At 38.0% G+C, this 25,681-nt stretch overlaps 1 protein-coding gene across 2 annotated transcripts; it reads left to right on the top strand.

The window, feature by feature from the left end:
• LOC120542294 (histone deacetylase complex subunit SAP30L) lies at nt 1-23,154 on the top strand. 2 transcript variants are annotated; one of them, XM_039774637.1, is made up of 5 exons: nt 1-164; nt 906-1,103; nt 11,779-11,901; nt 17,105-17,203; nt 20,586-23,154. In XM_039774637.1, the coding sequence occupies exons 2-5, from the start codon at nt 918-920 to the stop codon at nt 20,712-20,714; spliced, it is 537 nt and encodes a 178-aa protein (XP_039630571.1). In that variant the 5' UTR covers nt 1-164; nt 906-917; the 3' UTR covers nt 20,715-23,154. The 2 variants fall into 2 exon arrangements, with proteins under 2 accessions (XP_039630571.1, XP_039630569.1); XM_039774635.1 differs by having other exon boundaries at nt 2-159.
• Nucleotides 23,155-25,681: the final 2,527 nt, after the last annotated feature.

The raw sequence follows: 25,681 nt of genomic DNA, 5'->3' as shown, positions 1-25,681 counted from the left end.
ATCAGGACGTGACATGTTCAGTGTGGGTCTTTTTTTCAGTGAACTGTATAGTAGTTGTTGGTGCTTAAACAAGATTCGGTTGAAAGCAATAGATTCTTACTTTTTGCACAACTGGAAAAGGTTTCTTCGGTCGGACGATTTTCACTGCTGACGAGTACAGTAAGGTTGCCTGTTTAACTCGACTGTCCCGAATCTATTGGTTTCTTTTGCACTTTGTCAAATCAGCCGGTGGTGAAGAAACCGTAAGGGGGGTGGGGGGTGCACTTATTCACATACGTTATTTTAACTGTTATTTATCTGCTGCAAAATGCAATCCGATTCTATGTTGTGTAAATTGCGTTTCACGTGCTGGGCTATCATATTGTTACCAGTTTTCGCAACGAGCTGTTTGTATGCTCCGTTGGTCCATCATGCTTTCTCTTTTCTGCGGTTGTCGTCGTCGCTGTTTGGCGATTCTTCATTCAACCTCGGTTTTGTTGCCTTTTTACCAAACGCATTCGCTTTACTGTAGTTTATGAAGAGTAGTAGTAGTAGTAAGAAAAGAAGATGAAATCAACTAGTAATTTGTCAGTCGCAAAATAAATAAATAATCGTAATAATAAAAGCTTGTCCAAGTTTGCTGTGCCGTTGTCTGCGTGATTCCTGTTTTGCACGATGGCCGGCAGTTCGTAACCTACGGCTGCGGCTGATACGTTCGCTCAACTGCCGTTGTAGATCTGCAGCGCGATCCCCTTAAATGCCTTTACAGATTCACCACAGAAAGGCAGTTGTTTTTCAGTTCCTTTACTTCGCTATCTTATTAACCGTTTTCGTTAGATTGCTTTGTTTTTTAAATTTTCATCGTGGTTTCACTTTCTTCAGTCGTTAATAACTTATCTTTTTGTGTTGTTTATTCTTGTATACAGACAAGGTGAATCATGAATGGCTTCAGTACAGAGGAGGACAGCCACGATGGGCCGTTAACTACTTCTTTCTACGGCCAGAGCTGCTGCCTGATCGAGGATGGCGAGCGCTGCAGCCGCTCTGCCGGTAACGCGTCCTTCAGCAAACGGATTCAGAAAAGCATATCGCAGAAGAAGCTGAAGCTAGACATCGACAAGAGCGTGAGTTCAACATAAAATGATCAGAAAAGTGTCTTCTTCTTAAACGCCTTGTATACTTGTAGCGTAAAGTGAAGGGGGCGGTCTATCTTCGCGAAAGCTGCCTTTAGTGCGAACCTATTCCCGTGTGACCTTGTTGCACCAAGGAGAAGTGAGTCTTCAGTCGCATGCTTAAACGTTCTCTTCGTCGATTCTTCTAAAACAAAAATGACCAATGCGTTGCTTGAGTGATCGCTTGCTCTACTATTAACAATTTATTCGTTACAGTCCCTCCCTTCCGGGCGTGTATCTGGCGTGAAGCCAAAGTTTTATAGCCAATCGGATCGCAGTAGTGAATCTTCCTGCAGCAAGTCTAACGTTGAGGGCTGCGAATGAGACCAACCGAGGCTCACTTTGGGTCTTGACGCGTGAAAATCACAACAGTACCGATCGCTTCGGCACAAAATATTGTCGTGTCTTATGCGGTAGACATAACAGGCGGGAGGTTTATATTGAATTAATTCTGTAGTTTTAACATGATTGACTTAGGAATATAATATTTATTATAAAACGAAGGGTAAGTTTTATTTCTACCATAACATTTTTTTACTCACGTTTTTTATTGTGGATAGTTCATCGAGTGCTCTGTGTCCGATTACTGTTTAGTTTATAAATCTCTCACATAGCATCATCTTAAGGGTGAAGTGATTTAACAATAAGCTCAAGACTCGTTCCATATTTGTCTTGATGGGCTGAATGGCCTGTTCTCCTCAGAAAGTTTCTAATGTTGTTATATCCATATTTAAAAGAAAAAAAAAATCAGGAACGTATTGAACATTGAACCTCATTTAAACAGTGTCATTAGATAAAGATTGTGTAATTAAGTTTATAAAATAACAAAAATGGAAGAGGGAAATTTGATTGGAATAATTTATTCAGCAAAATGTCAATGGATAGGCCATTTTTGTCTGTCAAAAAAGTAAATTCACCCATGGCTGTAATCAGGGCTGTAGAGTTTGTACACAATTCACTTCAAATCTGTGTCCTCAATTTATGGTACAGCCTGATCCGATTTCTCTATCTAGGCACTTTGCCACTGCAGGAACTTTTTTTTCAGGGCAAGGAACCTTTTAGAAACTCTGCAACGTTTGTTGTATTCCCACCTCAGAAACATGGGCCATTTGTATGTAGTTCCTAATAGTTAGCTCCTACTACTTTTTCCTTCTTACTCCAGGATATGTACTTTTCGGGCAGCCAAGAACTATCATGGGTAAGGTGATGAATTGTGCTGATTGGCTGACCACAAGCACTGGTGCCATCTTACAGATCTATTAGTTGTTTGTACTTTTGGAGAGTTACCGGTGAAGATTTGAGTTCTGCACTTCCTCATAGCTGCCTCCCTGGTGCGCCACAACATGCATGGCATTAAAGCAGTAATCTCCCCCATAAAGTTGTGTTTGCTTCAATGCAGTAAGGTGGTTTGGGGTCCCCTGTGATCTCCCAGATGCTCCTCATTACGCACCACCTCTCTTCTTTACATAAAGGTTACAGTTCCCGTTGTGTTGTGACAACGCAAGAGGCCCAGGACCGGTGTCACACAGAAACTCATTGGTTCCTGAAAACACAGTTCCTGCAGCGGGAAAGCATCTTTTATAAATAGATTAATATATTCACTTTGTAGACTAAAAGCATACAAGATGCAGGGCATTTAATTCCTGCCAAGTACAGATTGCCACTCTTTTAGATGAAAACGCTGCAAGTTTCTTATTAGATTTGATGATCTGTAGGGACATTCTTTTTGAAACCAGTAAAACTACTGATTTTTGCATCACTTAGGTTTTCTCCATCATCTTCTATGATGCACTGACACAGGTAATATTTCCCAAATGTTATAACTGTAAAGTGTTCAAAAACTGCCAACTTTGATAAAACTCTTTTTGCCGTTGTGAATTTGTGCATGGGGTTTAAACTACCTAAAATATGTAATATTTTGAAATTTACCAAAAATGCTATAAATGTAATCTTAAAAGTAGTCAAATTGAATTAATGTATGTGAAATTGGACATTTCAACACATTATATTACAATTTACATTTCTCTGTAGTTGGTATATTTTTACCAAATCAGATTCTGATGTATTCTGCTTCCAACTTCGACTCGGACTCCATAGCCCTGGCTCCAACTGCTGCTATTGGCCCCTCAAGTAGCTGTTTCCTATAATTACCTCTGACTTTGACTTAAAGCACATTTTTCCCCACTTCTTCATGCAAAATTCTTTCAGATGTGTGATGTCTGTAGGGTGTCCTGAGTCTACAGCCCATTTCAAGTCACCTGCCACAGAATCTCAATATGATTCCAATCAAAGCTTTAATTGGGTAAATCCTAAGCTCTCCATTTCTTTCTTTTCTCCCATTCCATGGTGGGTTTACTGGTACTGTATGTTTAGGGTCATTGTCATGTTGCAAGGTCCACTTTCAGTCTTCTGACAGATGATCTTCTGGTACAATGAAGAATTCAAAATGGATTCTAGGGTGGTGGGCTGCCCATGCACTGAGCCAGAACATTTCTACCGCCATGCTTTACTGTTGATATCGGGTTCTTCTGGTAATTTGTCTGTCCAGAACAAGTTTCCTACTGGTACACCTCTCCTATAGATCTAATTTGTGCAAGTTATTTCTAATGGTAGACTCGTGCGCTTTGACACAATTCTGGCAAGAGCAACCTGTAGGTCTCATAATGAAATTCTGGAGTTCTTTCAGCTTTCTGTTCTGCTGAACGTGCTTTGAATAGCCTGGAGTAGTTGGTAGTTGTTTGAAATCTTCTTCACTTGTAAATGATCTTTAGGGACAGTGGAATGGTTGATTTCAAGTCATTCAGAGAACTTTTTAAATCCCATCCAAGGCTCCTAAACATCTAGAACATTCTTTCTGAAGGCTTCAGCCTGGTGATAATACACATTTTGTCAATGAAAAGTAAACTGAACTAAATGTCTGAAGTTTAAATAAGGGAGGCTCAGACAAGATGCTGTTTAAGGTCATCCAATATTAACATACAAATATAAGCATAAATATCATTAACGGCAAATATCAGAATTGTGACTTGTTGACAAACTTTAAAAAGTTTTCTTACAAGTACATGGTTGTAAATGAAATGATTTTTGTATTTGCTGGCTTATGTTGCAACGACACAAGTGTTTTTGTACTTTTGTGAGTACTAATTCTACCATAATTTTTTAATTAATGAAAAGTTAATATTAGTAGGGAATTCTACATTTTGTTCATACTGTGATAAATTAAGTATTCTACATTATTCTTACAGCACGTTTTTATTTTTATACATTAATTACAGTGATCATATCACCTCAGGCACGGTGGTGCAGTGGGTAGCACTGCCGCCTCGCAGTTAGGGGACCTGGGTTCGCTTCCCGGGTCCTCCCTGCATGGAGTTTGCATGTTCTCCCCATGTCTGCTTGGATTTCCTCCTGGTGCTCCGATTTCCTCCCACAGTCCAAAGACATGCAGGTTAAGTGCATTGGCGATTCTAAATTGTCCCTAGTGTGTGCTTGGTGTGTGTGCGCGTGCACGCCCTGCAGTGGTCTGGTGCTCTGCCTGGGATTTGTTTCCTGCCTTGCGCCCTGTGTTGGCTGGGATTGGCTCCAGCAGACCCCCGTGACCCTGTGCTTAGGATATAGCGGGTTGGATAATGGATGGATGGATCTCATCTCTATATGTCTATATATACTGATATATATAATCTAGACGTACAGACATTTGATTATATCTGTTTTCACAAAAGGTCTACTTAACGTTTTTTTTTTCTATTATTTGCTTGAACATTCCAGTTGATTTTACAACTTCTCTCATTTCACTATGCAGCATAGTTCGCTTGTGGTACCAATTGATTTGTGTGAATCTTGTGAATTATTTGTGTGAGACACGCAGCGGGCCGAGGGGAGGAGGCGGGTTCCTCCTCGCTCACACACCAGCCTCGGGGCATTCCTTACTGCCGCTTAGCTAGCGAACGAAAGAGCAACTTGACGGATTTAGATCTTTTTTTTTTTTTTATATATAATTTGCTTGAACATTCTGGTTCGTCTTGCGACTTCTCTCACCGCACTAAGAATCATAGTTTGATTGGAGGAGCGATACATTTGCTCTAATCTGAGACAGAGGCTGCAGGCTGTGGGGAGGGGGAAGCGTGATGTCAGGAGTGGGGAGATGGGCGGGGTCCTCCTCTCTGACCTGTTTCACTACTATGTGGGCGGAGCTGCAGAAGACGGCTAGTTCTTTATAAAACCCCACTGAATTTTTCTTCCAAGTCACTAAAAATCTCACATTTGTTATTACACTGGAGGGATTCCTTCATCAAAAAGATAATTTAGGCCCTAATTTGTTTTTTACTATTAACTCGTTTTTTTGTTAATAGACCAGTGTTATTAAATGGTAATTCTTTGGTAATGTAGTACACATACATTTTGCACATGTCTCAAAACTGATAGAAATTTATTGTCTCCTTTGCTTATTTGTATTTTTAGAAATCTTCCCCTCCTTTTTCCTTAAAATAATGCAAACAATATTTGTTATCAGCTTTTACTGTTAGAGTACTGGGCATCTGTATCAAAGTTGACAAAGAATGGTATGTACATTCATAATAACTACAGTACATAATAACTACATTCATAATAACTACAGTAAACCGAGTGCTGCTTAACACAGCAGAGTTGTACTTCTTAATGAATAGATTATTTTAAAATCCATTCATCTGTCTTTAGTCCTTATCGATCTAATTCACAATCATGGGGGGGGGACTACAGCCTATCTTGACATCCACAATAACAACTGCAGTAAACTGCATAATACAGCAAAGTTGTATTTCTTAATGTGTAGGCTATTTTAAAATCTATTAATCCAATTCAGGCTCATGGGGACATACAGCCTTTGTTGTCATTCGGCAACAAAAAAAACAATTATGAGTAGAAGAGGACAACAAATCTCCAATTTGAAGAACATCATAAAAAAAAAGTGCCCACTAAAATTTTAAACATGTTTAACATATTAACTTCAGCTTCTCTGTGATAATCACCCATCCCTCTTTACACAAGGCAACGTTAAAAAACAAACAAACAATATTACATCACCTATCCCAAATCAGAGAGCCATTCATGCTGGATCAGTCTTCGGTGCAGGATTAGCATTGTTTCCATTTTCATTCAAGTTAATTTTGTGGCTGTTCTTTTTCCTGATTGCAGTTAATGAATAATGAATGCTGACCCATTGGCTTGATGGAAGGCACATGTAGAAATGGCTCGAAAAATCATGTGCATCTCAACTCCAAGGGTGTTTTGTGTAGTGGTCGCATCTTATCCCTTCAGAGATTAAGACTAAGCAATGAGATTGTAAATTACGGATGTTTCTGCATCAGAACATTAACTCTTTTAAGGCAGGTGTCGACTTTTATCGACAGGAGGAGTTCAGGGTGCATGTTGACAAATGTCATCCTCCAGGAGTAGAGGGCGACAATCAGCTGTTCATAGCGACAAATCTCACTGTTACTTCACAGGCATTCCCTCTCTGCTCAGAGGAATGTTAGACTCATTGACTCAGCATCTAATCCTTGCGTGTGCGTGAGTTGCGAAATGTAAACAAGTGTAAACAAAGGCAAGATGGCATCAACATCTCACGAGGGAGCGAAGCGAGTGCAGAAAAGAAAATACTCAGCCGATGATGTTTTGCACATTATCGCTGAGTTGGACTCTGATTTTTCAGAATCTGATTTTGTTGACAGTGATCAGGAGATCTAGTGAGGAACTGGCATCAGCTGATCGGACACCAGCCAATGCCGCCCCAGCTGATCGCCTGCCAGCTTAGCACATGGCGACGCACCACGGCAAGGTTCATGTGGGAGGAATACCCAGACATTGATCCGTGGGAGCCAAACTGGCTACCGGACTTCACAAGACAAGCATGGCTTGCTGTTGGACACAGCAGATTACCAGCCGCTGGACTACTTCAGTCTGTTCTATCCTGAGGCTGCTTTTCAGCTACTGTCAGATGAGACAAACAGGTATGCAGAGCAATTTTTTGAATCGCCAGCTGCGCTTGCAGCGCATTTTCGTTTTTCAAAGTGGAAACCCACAACAAAAGACGAGATGAAGGGCTTTGTGGCATTACAAATAGAGATGGGACTAGATGATGATATAACTTCAGGGAGCATTGGTCCAAATGTGCTTTGTCCTCTGGTGGGTTTGAACAGGTTATGCCATGTGATAGGTATGTGCTGCTGCAAAGTTTTATTCACTTCTGTGATAACTAGAAGCAAATCCCAAGGGGTGAGCCAGGCTATAACCCCATGTGTAAAGTTTAGCCCCTGCTTGACATTGTGGAACCAACATATAAACAATTTTATCAGCCTGGCCGTGATTTGTCTGTGCATGAATATCTGATAAAATAAAAGGGATGCCTTTTTTCTGACCATATATGCCAGACAAGCCCACAAAGTATGGCATAAAGTATTTTGTACTAGCAGAAGCAAACACTGGTTTCTGCCTGAAAGTAATCGCATATACAGGAACGTATTTCTTTCAAAGAGAAAACTGTCCCTTGACAAGTCAGGTTGTGCTGGAGCTGCGACAGGGCTGTGAACATTTGGGTCATGTTGTGTACATGGACAATTTTTATACATCACCAGAATTGTTCATGGAGCTACAGAGCAGGGGAATTGGAGCTTGTGGCACAGTGTGGGTGAACAGGAGACACAGGCCTTCACAGTTGAAGCCAGACAGGCTGGAGAGGAAAAGAGATGACAATCTGGTTTTCATGCAGGCGGAACATTTGGGGGCATGGCACAATGTCAAACGGGTGACTTGACTCTCTACAGTACACACTAACAATATATGTGAGAAAGTGCAGCAACAGACAATTGAAAAGGAGGCACCAGTGCAACACACATTGTAAGCAGTGCAATGTGGAAATGCATGCATTTGGCTGCTCTGAGCGAGAACACACTTTGCAGGACTTTGCTGTGTAACATGTATTTGATATTATGTGAAATCGTATTGTATGCAGGCTTATATAACATGCAGACAGTAACATTTGTCAAAAATAAATGTATATTTTTTATTTTATATGTTAAACAATTGCTTTGTGTTCTTGTTTTTTTAAAAAAAAAAAAGTTAGTTTTTGGAAAAATATTCAATCCTGGGAGAAAAGAAACAAAAAAAATTAGCCCTAAAAGAGTTAACTGAATAGGCTGCAAGAAGTTCTGTTCAACAATCCTGGTGCAAAAAGTGAGCTCCTATAACATCTGACTCTATTATTAAAAATGTAGATAGATTTTTATTTTATTGTACATTTATATATCTATATACACTACCTCTGAAAAGTTTTAGAATATCTGTTTTCCAGTTTTTCTTCAAATTTAATCAGTTGAAATGCAACAAATGACCTAAAATGGTGAAAAGGTGAGCAGTAAACTGCCAGAGGTTTAAATTTAAAGTGTAGGTTAACAAAACGTGAAAAAAGGAAATTTCAGAATACTACAAATGGGCCTTCTTGAGAAAACAACTAATAGTTTACCACCTACAAATGTTCTGTAGTAATTAAAGTAAATTAACCCTTACAAGTTGAAGCAAACAATTTGTACAGGTGTTCCAAATTGTATTGACTTCTTAAAATCTCTCTGTGTGTCTTAAAGCAGATTTGGGACAGACTGTGTTAATATGCCCTCTGAAGTACTACTTGGACAATATTACACTGTAGAAAGTTGTGAATTCCAGGGATAATGGCAAGAAAGCGTCAATTAACAAATAAAATGAGACAGAGCATTATTACCCTTAGAAGTGTAGGCCTTTCATTTAGAGAGACTGCAAAACAAATCAGCATGTCGGTGAGTTCAGTGGTGTGCTACACAACCCAAAGGCAATCAGACATTGAAATAAAATCTCTGAAAGAAAGAGATCTGGCAGAGCCAAAGTCACAAGCCAATTAGAAGACAAGTTTCTGAGGGTCACCAGCTTGTGTGATGGGCGCCTCACAGCACAACTCAGCAGTGCAGGTCAAGAAAAGCAAGTGTCAGTTTGTACTGTGAAGAGTAGACTTTGTGCTGCTGGTCTGACAGGACAAGTGGCCTTAAGAAAGCCATTCCTTAAAGGACAAAATCGGGCAGTGATATAAATACTGGCTGTGGACTACTGCAGACTGGAAGAAAGTCTTACGGAGCGATGAATTAAAATTTGAAATCTTCGGTTCATCTTGCAGTGTGTTTGTATGCCATCAAGTTGGGGAAAGGACAGTGACACTAGCTGTCAACCATGGGGGAGGAAATTTGATGGTCTGGGGTTCTTTGGAATTGTTATTGATGGTCTGGGGTTTCTACCACAGCTATTTTAATAAATCCAGCATTTGAATAAAATTGTGTACACTTAATGATTCCTTGACTTGTTTTTTATTACTATTGTTTAATTGTTTTATACCTTGACTTCATGAAACATTAGAACATTAAAATGTGTTCATTTTCATAAAAACTGAGGTATTCTAAAACTTTTGACAAGTAGTGTGTGTGTGTATGTATATATATATATATATATATATATATACAGTGGGATGCAAAAGTTTGGGCAACCTTGTTAATAGTCATTATTTTCCTGTATAAATCGTTGGTTGTTACTATAAAAAATTTCAGTTAAATATATCATATAGGAGACACACACAGTGATATTTGAGAAGTGAAATCAAGTTTATTGGATTTACAGAAAGTGTGCAATAATTGTTCAAACAAAATCAGGCAGGTGCATAAATTTGGGCACCACAAAAAAGAAATGAAATCAATATTTAGTAGATCCGCCTTTTGCAGAAATTACAGCCTCTAAACGCTTCCTGTAGGTTCCAATGAGAGTCTGGATTGTGGTTGAAGGTATTTTGGACCATTCCTCTTTACAAAACATCTCTAGTTCATTCAGGTTTGATGGCTTCCAAGCATGGACAGCTCTCTTTAACTCACACCACAGATTTTCAATTATATTCAGGTCTGGGGACTGAGATGGCCATTCCAGAACGTTGTACTTGTTCCTCTGCATGAATGCCTTAGTGGATTTTGAGCAGTGTTTGGTCGTTGTCTTGTTGAAAGATCCAGCCCGGCGCAGCTTCAGCTTTGTCACTGATTCCTGGACATTGGTCTCCAGAATCTGCTGATACTGAGTGGAATCCATGCGTCCCTCAACTTTGACAAGATTCCCAGTCCCTGCACTGGCCACACACCCCACAGCATGATGGAACCACCACCATATTTTACTGTAGGTAGCAGGTGTTTTTCTTGGAATGCTGTGTTCTTTTTCCTCCATGCATAACGCCCTTGTTATGCCCAAATAACTCAATTTTAGTTTCATCAGTCCACAGCACCTTATTCCAAAATGAAGCTGGCTTGTCCAAATGTGCTTGAGCAGACCTCAAGCGGCTCTGTTTGTGCTGTGGGCGGAGAAAAGGCTTCCTCTGCATCACTCTCGCATACAGCATCTCCTTGTGTAAAGTGCGAATGGTTGAGCGATGCACAGTGACTCCATCTGCTGCAAGATGATGTTGTAGGTCTTTGGTGCTGGTCTGTGGGTTGACTCTGACTGTTCTCACCATTCGTTGCTTCTGTCTATCCTAAATCTCTCTTGGTCTGCCACTTCAGCCTTAACTTGAACTGAGCCTGTGGTCTTCCATTTCCTCAATATGTTCCTAACTGTGGAAACAGACAGCTTAAATCTCTGGGACAGCTTTCTGTATCCTTCCCTAAACCATGATGGTGAACAATCTTTGTCTTCAGGTCATTTGAGAGTTGTTTTGTGACCCCATGTTGCTACTCTTCAGAGAAAATTAAAGGAGGAGGGAAACTTACAATTGACCCCTTAAATACTCTTTCTCATTATAGGATTCACCTGTGTATGTAGGTCAGGGGTCACTGAGCTTACCAAGCCAATTTGAGTTCCAATAATTAGTTCTAAAAGTTTTGGAATCAATAAAATGACAACGGTGCCCAAATTTATGCACCTGCCTGATTTTGTTTGAACAATTATTGCACACTTTCTGTAAATCCAATAAACTTCATTTCACTTCTCAAATATCACTGTGTGTGTCTCCTATATGATATATTTAACTGACATTTTTTATCGTAACAACCAACAATTTATACAGGAAAATAATGACTATTAACAAGGTTGCCCAAACTTTTGCATCCCACTGTATATATATATATATATATATATATATATATATGTCGCTGTATTTACATATACAGAATATTTAAAAGCCAATTTCTGTCCATCTGACAACTTCAATTAAAGGAAGCTTACTTCCATCGCCTTATTACTTTTGCACTGGAACTAACATGCTAGACTAATATAAATTTATATATTTTAAGGAAGTGAAATGTATAATTCCATGACATTTAGTTTGAAACGTCTGTTTGAAAATAATTGTTACATAGTTATGCAAATTAGTTTTTTATCTTCTACTGATAGGTGGTGTGTTCTTATCTCTTCCTCCTTTCTTTCTTAAATTTACATAACCATAGCAGCCATTTAGAATGACAATTTACATTAAAAAAAAACTCTTCAGGAATGACTGTCAAATTATTTAAACATCTTTGTGTTACTTTATTTTTTTTCTTACAGTGCTTCTTTTTCTACTTGTCTATTAATCCTTTTTTCTTCATGGTTGTAGGTCAGACATCTGTACATCTGTGATTTCCATAAAAATTTCATACAGAGTGTCCGAAATAAAAGAAAGCGGAAAACCAGCGACGATGGTGGGGAGTCTCCAGACCATGATGTTGAAGTTCCAGAGGTAAACAGAAATGTGATCCATAGAAATCCTGTTATGTCCTGGGCTGCCCTCTAAACCCGCAGTTGAGATTTAAATAATTAGAGTTATACATCTTTTGAAAGTACTTTATTGCTTGTGGCTATATGTGTGTTTCCAAACAAGACTTGAAGCAACAGAAGATTATGAGGAGACATGACTGAAGTATTTAAAATTATACTGTAATGGGAATTAGTCAAGCGGATCGAGACTGTTATTTTCGAGTGAGTTCATCAAGAACACAGCCGCACAGTTGGAAACTTGTTAAGGTTAAATTTTACACAAACATTAGGAAGTTTTTCTTTATACAGAGAACCACAGACACTTCGAATAAGTGACCAAGTAGTGTAGTTTGGTAGACAGGAGGACTTAAGGGACCTTCAAAACTCGACTTGATGTTATTTTAGAAGAATTAAGTGGATAGGACTGGCAAGCTTTCATGGGCTAATGGCCTCTTGAACTGTTCTCGTCTAGATTTTACTAAAGTTCTAAAAGGTACTTGACACCATCAGGGAAATCATTTATTCACATTTTTTTTAAAAAGACACTGTTTATTAAACTTCAGGCATTAATCATGGTGTGGTATTGTTGTTAAATAAGTAGCAGTTTTGTTCAGTATGCTGATAAAAGTACATTTTAACCTTTTAAAAATCCTGTGAAATTCTACATCCTTTTCCCTTTTGTTTAATAACTAATGTTTAATCCTTTTGCTTACAGTTTCAGTTTTGGGTAAAGGCTGATTTGTATTTCATGTGAGGCTACCCCAAGTATCTGGTAAAATAAAATGAAAATGAAACCTCTGTGCTTCCTTGGCACCAGTGTATGGCCACAACAGTAAGATTGTGTAATGTCGCTGACTAATATTACTGCTGTTTTCTGTTGTCATGCCAGTGCCTTTTATGTAGTTGATTTATCATTGTTTGTCTTTGCTTGTGGTGCTTCTTCAGGACTCCAGTGTTCACCTGTGTCCTTCAAGCGTCTTCCTTGTGAACATAGTGTTCAGGTGACCAGTTGAAGGTTCCTGCCACATGCAATATGGGCACCACTTAATTAGCCAGTCATCGGGTCACTGTTACTGTATGCACCACACCATGTTGGCTGACAGCGAGACTGGTGCAATGCCACAGTGGGATGTGTGCCATGGAGTGGCATGCATTTGAAAAGTAAAAGACTGTTCTTTGTGATTGCATAAAATCTAAGCGCTTTAATGATAGCTGTAATACAGAAGAGTTTGGAAACTTTCCAGCTCTAAATATTCACATTGAAAATGAAAGTTCTTGTATGGATGTGACTGCCTTAATTCTTCGTGTATAAAACAGTGGGCTAATGTAACAAGTTTTACATCTGTCTTACTAAGTTCTCCTTTATTCAAGTGGTGGATTTTTACTTCTGCTTAGTGTTTTATTTCATTATTAATGTTTTTCCATACTGGATAAACTTGCAGGGTTTACACATTTTTAAAATCCAATGAAAAAGTTTTAGCGACTTTTGAGGGTCATACAGAAAAAAATATTATATTGAGTACCAGCACTATAGCGAATTAGGGATCACGTATACTGTAATTGAATCCATTTTACATATTGTAGCTATTCTTTTTCTCTTGCATATTGCTGTAAACCAACTGGACACTTTATTAGGCATATCTTGGTAGTACCAGGTTGTCTAATTTTGGTGAGCCCATGCAAATTGTAACCTCAGTTGCCTGCTCTTGGCTGACAGGAGTGTCACCCACCTCTGTAGCCTACCTGCTTCAAATTTTAACATGTGTTGTCAAAGATGGTCTTCTGCATACCTCGGTTGTAACAAGTGGTTATTTGAGTTACTGTTGCCTTTCTATCAGCTCGAACCAGTCAGGCCATTCTCCTCTGGCATCAGCAAGGCATTTTTGCCCAGAGAACAATCAATAAGCTTGGTTTGAACTTCAGCAGGTTGTGTTGACTACCATGTGATTGTCTAGTTCAGGGGTCCTCAATCACGGTCCTGGAGAGCCGCAGTGGCTGCAGGTTTTTGCTCCAACCCAGTTGCTTAATAAAAAGCACTTATTGCTAAAGTAACACTTCTGCTTCACTTTAGTGATTTTGAGCCCTTATTGCTAAATTTTGTCTTAAACAGCTATTTTAATTGCTCCTTATTATCAATAACATGCAAATGACAAGAGAGAGCAGCATTTCTCCATTTAGCTTATTTACATTTACACCTGTGTGTATTTATCTGCACTATTGGGTTTAATTAAATACTTGGAAGAAAAATGAAGAGAAAAAAGTGAAGGACTGAGAATTACTCGTCCATTTTAGCCTTCAAATCATTTGCATGATAGAAAGGGAAAGAAAATCTAGGATTTGAGAATGACCTGACATAGCAGAGTTAATTTAATTTCATAGCTTGTTAGTGCTTTATTGGCAAGAATTGCTTTCTAATTAAGCAACCAAGTCAGAACAAAAACCTGCAGCCACTGCGGCTCTCCAGGACTGGGATTGAGGACCCCTGGTCTAGTTAGATATTTGTGTTAAACATGCAGTGAACAGATGTACCTAATAAAGTGGCCTGTGAGTGTGTGTTTACTGTTAAGCATTTAGGTAAAATACTTTATAACGTCACCTCGCAGTAAGGAAATCGGGGTTTGTGTCCCTTGTTCTCCTGTGTCTGTGTGAGTTTGCTCCTACTGTCCAAAGACCTGCAGGTTAGGTGGATTTGCAATACTGAATTGGCCTGGCAGTGTGTGTGTGTGTGTGTGTGTGTGTGTGTGAGAGAGAGAGAGAGAGAGAGAAAGAGAGGTGCCATGTCCAGGGTTTGTCCCTGCCTTGTGCTCTTTGTTACCTGGGATAGGTTCCAGTACCCTTTAATCAACAAACACCCCCCTTTTATTGACTTGTACCAAATTTATTAAACAGTTAGATATTCCATAGCTCTTGTAACCTGGTACTAACTTGATTAGACATTAAAAGCAAAATGTTATCAAGTACACAAAAGAACTGATATCTGAAATGACTAATTCCAAAAGCTTTGTTGTACCAAGGACTTCAGGTAGATTGCACTGTAAACATATTTAAACTTCATGTGCACATTAAAAAAAATGAGATTCTTTGACTTTGGCTTAAAACAGTAAAAGCTAAGATTTAAGCCCAAAAATAATAAAAAGTCTCTGCTCTTTGGAAAAACTCTGCCCCCCTTGCATTTTTTTTTTTTTTAAATAATGGATGTTCTTTAGCTGATTTAGACACAAGGATAGCCGATGTCAGCTGATGTAAGGTATTTCTATTATGCAGCTCTGGATTCTGGAATTGTGTTCATTTTATGTGTTTTTTTTTTGTCTCCTTCCTGCATGGAGTTTACAAAGCACTTTAGTAGTGAGAAAAGCAATATATGAATGTAAAGAATTACAAGTCGGATAAGGTGCACAACTGCCAATTTACTGATTTAGTAAAAAGAAAAGCCCAATAGCTATGTGTGAATGGGGGAGATGACACTGTAGCCTGCTGAGTTCAGTACTTGAAGCTGTGTGAGTGAGTGAGTGAGTGAGTGAGTGAGTGAGTGAGGGGGTCTGCATTGTGTTTAATTAAAAAGAAATGTACATCAAAGAGCACTGCAAACAATTAAGAAGTTCTGCTTGATGTTTGTCTCTGTCACTGCTTTCTATAAGTTTGATTTTTGGAGTTGCTGCTTACTCTGCAGAATTAATTTGTCCTGTATGTGTTTATGGATTTTTCCCCCACAATATGTTGATTGTGTGCAAATCTGTGCCTGAGTCCAGCAATGAAATGCTGGCCGAGATCTCCAGGACTCTGACTCTGACTGTGTTTGTGTCACCTCTGAGTCCTTCTCTATAATCTGGCCGTGTTTTTACAATTAGCTGCTGGACAGAGAGTGTTGTTTTTCATTTATGTTCATTAGTTTCTAATTTGTTTTTGATGTATTTGAACAAATCTGTATCCACATATGTGATGGTTAGAGACTGGTGTAATTTGTTCTTGTATTTTGCCTTGCAGCTTGTACTATTGTATAAGTACTATTGTATTGTATTCCTGAGGTGAGAGTGATAGACTGGCCATCAAGCTCTGTGAACAGAATTGCAGGTGTTCTGCTTTGTGTGTTGTGTTTACCCCATTTCTTTACACCCATTGCACACCCATCTTACCTGTCTCTCCTTGAATTCCATTTTCCCAAGATTTCTATCATTTTTTTTTCCTCCTACGTTTTTTTTTTTTTTTTTCCGCTCTTCTTAGCAAGTCAAGGCTGGGGGGCTGTCAAAGAGCAGGGTCTGTTAAAGCCCCATTACGTGATATTGGGTTATACAGGAAATATGTTGTTGTTCTTGTTATCATCACTTCTTGGGCCAACTTAAAAGCAAGTAAATGCTTGCTATTTTTTTGTCATTGTTACACACAATTAACTGTTTTACCATTAAGCAAAATGTCAAGTATGAGCAGATGTTTTTAAAAGTATATTTTAAATTTGTACACTGAAATACTGTCTTAGTTTTCAATATAATTGCCAATTTCATTTCACAGAGAAGCATTTTCTATTATATAAACCCAAACCTGTCATAACAAAATGTGCTATAATTATATATGGTGTGTGTATGCAGTATTTAGTTTATATTTATATACTTGCTGCATTTAGAAATGTTTACTATATTCGCTTCATTTAAAATTTAGGTATAATAATGATTGCAGACAATTTTGACTAGTGGACTTCCTTTACTTTTTAGCTTTCTGTCAAACACTAACATTGGGGTACACATCTGCTAATGAAAAAATTTACCTTTTATTCAGTTCATAATTTTCCATATATCTTCTTCTATTTTATTTCTCATAACATAAGCATCCCATGCATGTGCATCTGGACTTTATTAGAGTGCAGCTAAGGAATACTCATGCTGGTCTTACACACAGTAGAATAGATTCATCCCATTGTGATTTATTTTCTGAACTTTTGCCACCACTTATTTGGTTTCAGAATCTGCTTTTTCACATCAATTGCCAATTTGCATTTTTTAATTTATTTTTTAATATATAAACATTAAGTGACAATTTACTGAAGGAGATTATCATTCTTTGTATAACATATGCATGAATGCAGTACACTGTGGTCACCTTGTTTTAGGCACATTAATATATATTTCTGAGTTGTTATTGTACATTTTTTTTAAATAAACACTGAATCAAAAACCTTTTTTATTGATTTGTAGGTGGATTTATTTCAGCTACAAGTGAACACACTTAGACGCTACAAAAGACATTACAAATTACAGACCAGACCTGGCCTAAACAAAGCCCAGCTTGCAGAGGTAAGTACGCTTTTTAGAGACATCATGAAGTTAACTATGTGTGTATTTTGTTTGTTTTTGGATTAAGTTTTTTTTTTTTTTTGGAATAATACATTATGAATTTTGCAATGTATTTCATTGTATTAAATTGCATTTTTTAGCATAATTTGTACTTTAGTCACTGTTGTGTAGTTGTTGCCTTTCAGCAAAGCTCTTGCATTCTAAAACATTATCAGCTGAGGGCTCTAAAGTTTGTGTCTAAGGTGAACTTCAAATGATGCCTCATCAAAGAACTAGTTACTAAAGGAATACTCCACCCAAAAATGTTTTTTTATTTTTTTGTTTTTATTTTAAAAACAAATATGTTAACTTACCCCATGTATTGTAGTTTGTTAGCCAAGATTCATTTTTTTCATGCAGAATGGTGTGGAAAAACATTTATGATATAATAGAAGCCAATGGTCAGGACAAACAATGTGAAAATGTCCATGGAAAAAAGAAAAAAAAAAATAGTTACTCATGTCGCATAATCCACATGTTGGTTACCCAGTCATATGCCTAAAACGTGCAAAGCACATGCCTATTTTGCAGAAATATTGTTAAATAGATACTCCCGGTGCACATCATTAACAGAAAAACATACTCCCATCATGTAGTACTTCTGAATTGAAGAAGGGACTCTTGACCAATGAATAAGAAGAGACAGATCTTCAGTTCAAAAGTGCAGTATTATGGGAATGCATTTTCCGAAACTGCTAATTCCGAAAGCTTCTGTTTAACAATATTTTAATAAAACAGACATGTACTTTGCACGTTTTAAGCATACAACTGGATAACTAACATTTGGATTAAGTAATTTGAGATTTTCTTTCCATGTATGTTTTTCACAAATCGTTTGCCATTTTACCGCATTGGTCACCATTATGTTCTATTATATTGAACGTTTCTCTCTCCATTCTGCATGAAACCATGAGATGAAATATTTTGCTTGGTCATCGCTATAAACTAGACAGGTTAAGTAACTTATAAAAGACTGTGAGTTTTGAGTAGAGTATTCCTTTGATCACATAGTAAATACTTTGTTTTACCAGCGTTCAGCTTTTATATTGAAAAAGGGTTACACTATTAGTTCATCTAAATGAAAATTGAAAAAAGCACAATCCACATATATTCACCCGTTCAGTTACATTTTAGAGAAGGTGTCTTTTCACTTTAACTGTAATTATGGTTATTATTTATTTTAAGGGCATTAATTTCTATAGACCAAAATATATAAGCATGCAGCACTTGAAATACATGTCTATGAAGTATCGTTTCAAATCCTTTAGCTTGCATATTTGTCCTTGGCCTAAATTTGCGGTTAGGTCAGAAGTCAAAAGACCCTTCTTCATCTTATTTAAAGCCAAGGTTTTTTGACTTTAAACTGTCCTGCCCACTGTGAGAGAGGGAGCATGGTAACAGTACTCATTTAAAGAATATTGAGCTGTTTTAACAGCAGGTTTAACTTGAGTAGTATAGATTTTGTGTAGAGACTCTTATTTTTGAAGATGGCACTAGGATTGTAACCTTTTTAGGTGTGTGTGTGTGTTTTTTTTTGTTTTGAATTTTTTCCTTTTAGTAAAAATGCTAACACTGGGGATCCTTCATGATATCAAACCTCAAATGTCCCATTTATTATTCACATTTTCTTCTCATAAGCCCTCGCACACAAATAGCACATTAGCCATGAGCACCCAGGATAAGGTATGATCACTTTAGCTGTCTTCCTGCAGTTCTTTTTTTTCTATTTAATAAATACATATAACACTTCTTTTTTTATGTATATAACTCTTCATTTTTATTTATTTATTTATTTTTTATTCCTGCATCACAAATCCTAAAAAAAAATTTTTTTGTATTTAATTGGGGAAAATATCGTCAAACAAGCATTTTTATCAAACAATAGGTTATATTTAAAAAACAGCATTGTTAATGAATGAAGTTTGATACGCCAACATTTCCAGCCAGTGTATTTGCAGGAGCAGCAACTTCCACTGTCTGGAGAAAGTTCACTTCGGCCCACACATCTGAACATGGAAACGTGGAAATCTGATGCCTGGCTGCACCTGGGGGACCGTACACTTGTGTCAGGCCAGCAGGCCCAGCCCAGCCCAATAGTGCCCCCGTCTTCAGTGGAAAAAATACATGTGTTAAATGTAATGATATCCGTCCTTTTTCCCTTAATAAATGAAAAAGGCTTGTACCGTGAATGATTTAATGACGTCCTTTTAGTGCTTTGAGTAATGGAGACTGGGGGAGCAGGGGAGGGTGTGCGGTGGTCCCTTTTCTCCTGAATTATATTCCAGTTTCTGTTCTCTTCCTTTAGCAAATACTACCTTGCAGTTGAATGCTCTGCATTCATTTGTAGTGCGTCACGCTCGTTAGCTAAAATGATATTTTTAATCTTGACCTTTTAATACAGAAAAGTAAACACATTTTAAATTTGTTTCTGTCTTTTTTTTTTTTTCTTTTACGTTTTCTTAAATCCACACTGTGTGAGTAATTTTGCCCTGAGATTTTCTAGTTTGTTCCTGCCTTGCTACCAGTGCTTTTGGAATAGACTCTGGCCTTCCAAACTTTGAACTGGATCGAGTGAGTTGCAAACTAAATCAATGATTTCCTTTCTTCTGCACAAAGCAGACTTTTGGTTATACGTTTCTAGCTGAAATACAAATAATTTTAATGTGGAAAAGAGGACGGCCTCCGACAACCCGATATCTTTGTAGCAGTCCTTCTTTGTGAATGAATAAAACCGTACAGATGCCGATCTATCTGCTACTTTACCCAGCACTATGCAACACTTCTACTGGGAAAGTCAACAAGAGGGGCCCATGGCAATTAAAGCTTTTGATTGGGAGTTTATGAGTGTATCCAAATAAGAACTTTGTCTGAAGATTTCTGTGGCTCAAAGTAATTTTTAAAATTAGCAGGTGGACCACTAGTGACTCGCCAGATGTTTCGAGTTACTTTTTAACGGTCATGTTCTTGAACATGGTATTTCCATTCAGATGGAGTCATTAGGGGTTTCTGAAAACAACTAGAACCATTCTGTAAGTGCAGGGCAGACCAAAGGTTTGGAAACTTTCAGACATTTTATTTATTCTGCACTTCATTAATAAGAGCCGTAGTCAACAGTTGTGTCTAATTAATGGTGTGTTCCCTGTTCTTTGTTTGTATACCCTGTTTTGTGTTATTCTGAATGTACATGCTGGTGCCATCTCTGGACTGGTATACCTGATATGCTTTTAAAAACTGATGGTCACAGGCCATAAGGGAGTTCAGGAGTTCTGTTTCGAATTGATCATGTGTTCTGACTGTGTCCCTCTCTCTCTTTCTCTGTCTCTCCTGATTCCATGCATTTTAGACTGTTAGTCGTCACTTCAGGAATATTCCAGTAAACGAGAAGGAAACGCTGACCTATTTTATTTATATGGTGAAGAACAACAAAAGTCGACTTGATCAGAAATCGGAAAGCAGTAAGCAGCTTGATTAAGCCTGGACTTTAATATTAAACTTTGTGGACGAACCGAAGGAAGTTTGTGGAGCATGGTGTTTCGATTTGCCTCTTGTGCAACTCTCTTTGACTCCAAAAGCATAGCTATAATATCGTGACGCACATGCCTAAATGTTAATATATATATAATGTATGTTTACCTGTAAATGATGTAAAACCATTTGCTTTGAGAATTTTTGCAGTATAGAATGGTTAAGCTGGCTGCCGGATTGCAACAAAAAGTTTACATTATACGTATGTGTAATAAAATACGTTGTGTGCGTTTTGAATTGTGCCAAACTATAAACTGCAACAGAGAAGTTCCTAAAAAGAAGACTAGCGGGATAAAATGACACATGCTATCAGACCAAATGGATTTACATTTGAACATCCGGATTTGGGGTAAACTTTCATTATGAATTTGTGACAGAGGGCAGTCAAATGACCAGACGAAGGTGTTTGATTACCATATGACGTTTTCTTTAATACACACTAAAGCATCTCCCACAAGCATTCATATTACTTGCATCTTTTAAAAAGCTGAGAAACATCTGCAAACACACCAAAAGTGTATCCATTGTTAGCATTAATTTGATTGTGTTGTTTTTCTGCTACATTCGCATGCATCTAAATATGCGGTTTCAGCAAAATTTGAAGATTTTTTTCTTTCCTAAAGTAGAGTGCAGGACATGTGGCTTTGTCAGCCATCCCATCATTCCTGCAGTGCCTTTTGGCAGTTGACCGACTATAGCTACTTTTCTTAATGACATAAAGTGAATGTAAAGGAATTCTTATCCTTAGTTTACAATTGGCAGTATCCTAAGAGTGATGCTTCTGAAGGCACAAATATCTTAAATCGGTCCCTTAAACAATAGCGTTATTCACAGACATCATCATCGTTCATGTATTTGTACAAATACCAGTTGCAATTTGGTGGCTGTTGAGCAATAAAAAGAATTTATTTCAGTTGGCCTGTACTATAGAAATTGAAAAAGATACAGGGGCGCTTACAGTTTCTTTATTGGCAATACAAATAAATGTTAAGATGTCCTGTTATAGAGGGTATATTTTTTGTGCTCTTTTTCACTGTCGGGCCCTAGCTATTGCACTTACATTCTCTGTTTTTATGTTGTAACATCCCATCGCTGCACTTTTTGATTTGTCTGACCCTGGTGAACGTACTGACCCATCCTCACCGAGCTCAAAAGGCTTTTGAAGGATAAAGCACCATGTTAGTAAGTGGGTTTACTGTGTATAGAAAGTGCACTTGCAAACACCAAAATGTGGAAAGCTGGCTCTTTTTCAAGCACCATTTTAAACTACAACTCGTATTTCACTACTCCAGGAATTTGTGATACCGGGAAAACCTCAAAAAAGGCAACTTCCAATTTAAAATGACATTTAACAATGAATTATACTAGGCATACATTTGCACATGTTTTCAACAAAGCCTTTTAAACTGTCAAATGCAGGAAATGCTGGAGTACAAGTTGTGACCTCTGTACTTGTTTCCTTGAGCCTCCATAGTGTTAATATGCCTCATAGTTGGTAAAGTAAAAAAGAAAATTAAAAAAATACAAATATTTATATATATCTCTATTTTTACATGTTAGGAGTTACAAACTCCCTTTTGAATGTTTTATACTGTGATATTTTTCGGTATTACATGAATGAGGTTTCTTAAAGAAACCAGTTGACGTCATGTCTGCTGTCAGATTTGAATAAAACTCTTTTTAATGCATTGGTTGAAAAATTGGAAAGGCTGAAAAGGACCTTGAATACAACATAATTAGGAGTGCTCTACAATGACAGATCTGCCCTTTAAATATAAATAATATGTAGACAGGAAAGGCTCTAAACTAGTGCTGTCAACAATTTTCTAAAATTACGTGGATATATGTACTGTAATGTGAAGTATTTGGTTTTAATTAAAAGAAACCCTTTTCAAACATTTTTCTTCTGCAACATTTTATTCATGTAATTGAATTCATTTTTCAATAAGTGTTTAATGTCGGGGTTTGTTTCACTTGCCTGCAGAGAAAGATACTTTCTGTAAATGGGTGTTATTGTTCAGGAAAAAAACGTATTTCCTTAAGAGTTTTGGTTCTCATACCGGGACACCGTTCGAGGCGTGTTGTCACAGAGAAGGTGTCCCCGTTTTGTAGATACTTCACCTCACATAATTCACCTCAAATGGGTTGTTTTCATTAGTGTGCTGTAATGCCACCATTGCTCCCTTATACATATGTATAATATTACAGAAATGCTAGTTAGCGCACTGTAGCTTTTATTTTGGCTAATGTGTTAAGTGCTGCAACTTTATTCCACAGTACACTGCCTGTGCTGTCCGAAGATTTTTGTATACCATATGTAGATATACCGTACATATGTACAAATGGCTGCTTTTTTGCTTTTAATAAATGTTTTGTGAGTAGTACAACTCTGTCTTTGTTTTATTTAGGGTTGGTGCCTCGAGTTCTTTCTTTATGGTCATGATTCTCTTAAAATTATAAGATGCAGTGTTTATATAAAGTAAAATAAGACAAATGTTTGAGAATACCTGGCCACTGAATCAAACCCATCTCTACAATTCCTTTACTTCTAGCGCTTCAAACTCATTTCGGGTCGAGAGGTCTGTGTCGCCGTCGAAGTGCCACTGGCAGGTCAGGTAACTGGCTCCATGTATCTCCATGTGAGGACTTGCTTTCTAACACTGGTGTGAATTTTTCCCACATCCTCTTTAGAATTTTTTTTTTTTTTAATGTATTTATTGAATTTTTAATTGTGAATGTAGTTACTTCATTCAGGTCTACTCGGTTTTCTTCTTCAGTTTTTGAAGAAATCAAACAGGCAGCAGGCTGCGATGCTTAGGAAGGTAAATTCTTTGACTTTTACATTGGTTTGTCTGATTTTTAAGATTTTGTTTGAATAAACCTCAATTAAGTTTAATTTAACAGACTTGTTTATCTAAGGCTGGTAATGTAAGCACTTTTTTCTTTTGTAGTAAACACTGTTTCTTCCCTATGTATAAATGTGTTTAAATCCCAGTTCACTAATTAACTTTTTTTTTTTTTTGATTAAATTATAATAGGTGAACTTTATGAATCCCAAGGGGGAATTCCGATGCATACAGCAGCAGAAACATAAAAAAACAAGAATACACACTCACAGGACAGATAGTTAACATAGCCAATCGATAAATAAATGAACATAAATAAGTCGATCATTTTCTAACCTTCTTTACTCCTGAACAAGGCTGCAGAAGGGGGGCTACAGGAGCCTATCCCAGCTAGCACAAGGCAGAAACAAACCCTGGACTGGGCACCAGTCCATTGCAGGGAGAACACACACACTATGGCCAATTTAGTATCGCCAGTTTATCTAACCTGCATGTCTGTGGATTGTGGGAGGAAACTGGAGCATCCACACTGGCACAGGGAGAACATGCAAACTTCATGCAAGGAGGACCTGAGACCCAAACCCCCGGTCTCTTTACTGCAATGCAGCAGTGCCACCGTGCTGCCCCTGGATATTGTGCAGATATTTCAAAATTTATCTAAAGTGTATACTGGGAGGGAGCATTGCAGAGGTCAGAAAAGACCCCCATAGGCACTTCTTAGTACACCATGGTGGCTAAAAGGGCTTCTAGAAAGGGGTAGAGGAGATTGTTCATGATGGCATCCGATTTTGCTGCCACCTCTCCTAGTTTAGCCCTGGTACTTTAAACCGGCACCATTACTGTAAGATTTTTTTTTTTTTAAATAGTTTGTTTGAAATCGGTGCCATATTGCAAAAATATACTTTAGTTTCTCCATTTCTGAAATTTAATGTTGTTATAGTGATCTATACACATTGGCATCGGGAGTGGTGGGGGGTGGGGTCCTTCTGACCAAAAAGGCCCCTTCATTGGGCCACCTCAAAAATATTTAATTTGAAAACAGAAAATGTAATATTTGTTAATTTTTAGGTTAAAAGTCTACACATGAAAACACAGAGGTGTCTTCAGACGCCGCTCCCTAGCAGACCTGAGTGGGAGTGAAGGAGCGTGGGACCTCCCAAGTGTCTCCAGTAGATGGGACCCATTGCTCTGTAGGCAAGCATCTCTGGTTTGAACAGTGGGTCAGTGTAACGACCAACAAAGGAGAATGACATGTACCTCCCTCGGCAAAATGTGACCCTGCATTTTGAATCATCTACACTGGACTGGTAGCACATGCAGGTACTTAAACCAGCAGATAGCTACAGTAGTCCAAAAATAAAATGACCAAAGCATGGACCAGAAGTTGTTACATATTCTGTAAGTGATGGTCTGATCTTGCGGATGATCTGCACAATGAATCTGCAAAACCCTGAGGCAGTTGTGATGTGTTCAGTGAAAGGTAGCTGCTTATCGATCACCACCCCATGTTGACTTGGTAGGTGTTTGTGATAACAAGCCAAACTCGACAGACATGGTGTTGATGAGATGGCCTTGCTGGGATAACCAGGAGGTTCGTCTTCCCAGGTTGTGCTGGAGACGGTGTGCCTTTCTCCAGGTTAAGATATCAGTGAGACTGTGTGGCCCTCTGAGGGCAACGTCTGGTACAGCTTTGTGTCATTGTCATAGCGCAGATAGGAGAAGCCATGGGACTGGTTTGTAGGGCCTAGTGAGGCGGTGGTACAACCAGAAGAGCAGAGGACCCATTAGGCCTTATCAAGTATTAATAAGGATTTGCATGCCTTATACTGACGTATGCATTATTGAGACCTATGTGAGGTTATTTTAGTATGCCACGTTCATAAATGAGCTATTAAGACCAAAAGAAGCCTTTGGTAACCTTCTGTTCCATAACAATATGTGTTACTTAATTCACTTATCTGCTCATTTACTTTCTAGATGTTTGATAATCTTGACATTTTATCCTGTGTTTCAAGTTGATTTTTTTAAGCTTTATATCTGCCTCCTTTGATCAGACCTGATTAGCTGA

The sequence above is a fragment of the Polypterus senegalus genome, chromosome 13, assembly GCF_016835505.1.
Source record: "Polypterus senegalus isolate Bchr_013 chromosome 13, ASM1683550v1, whole genome shotgun sequence".
Lineage (NCBI taxonomy): Eukaryota > Metazoa > Chordata > Cladistia > Polypteriformes > Polypteridae > Polypterus > Polypterus senegalus.
This window is presented reverse-complemented; position numbering and strand designations above follow the sequence as displayed.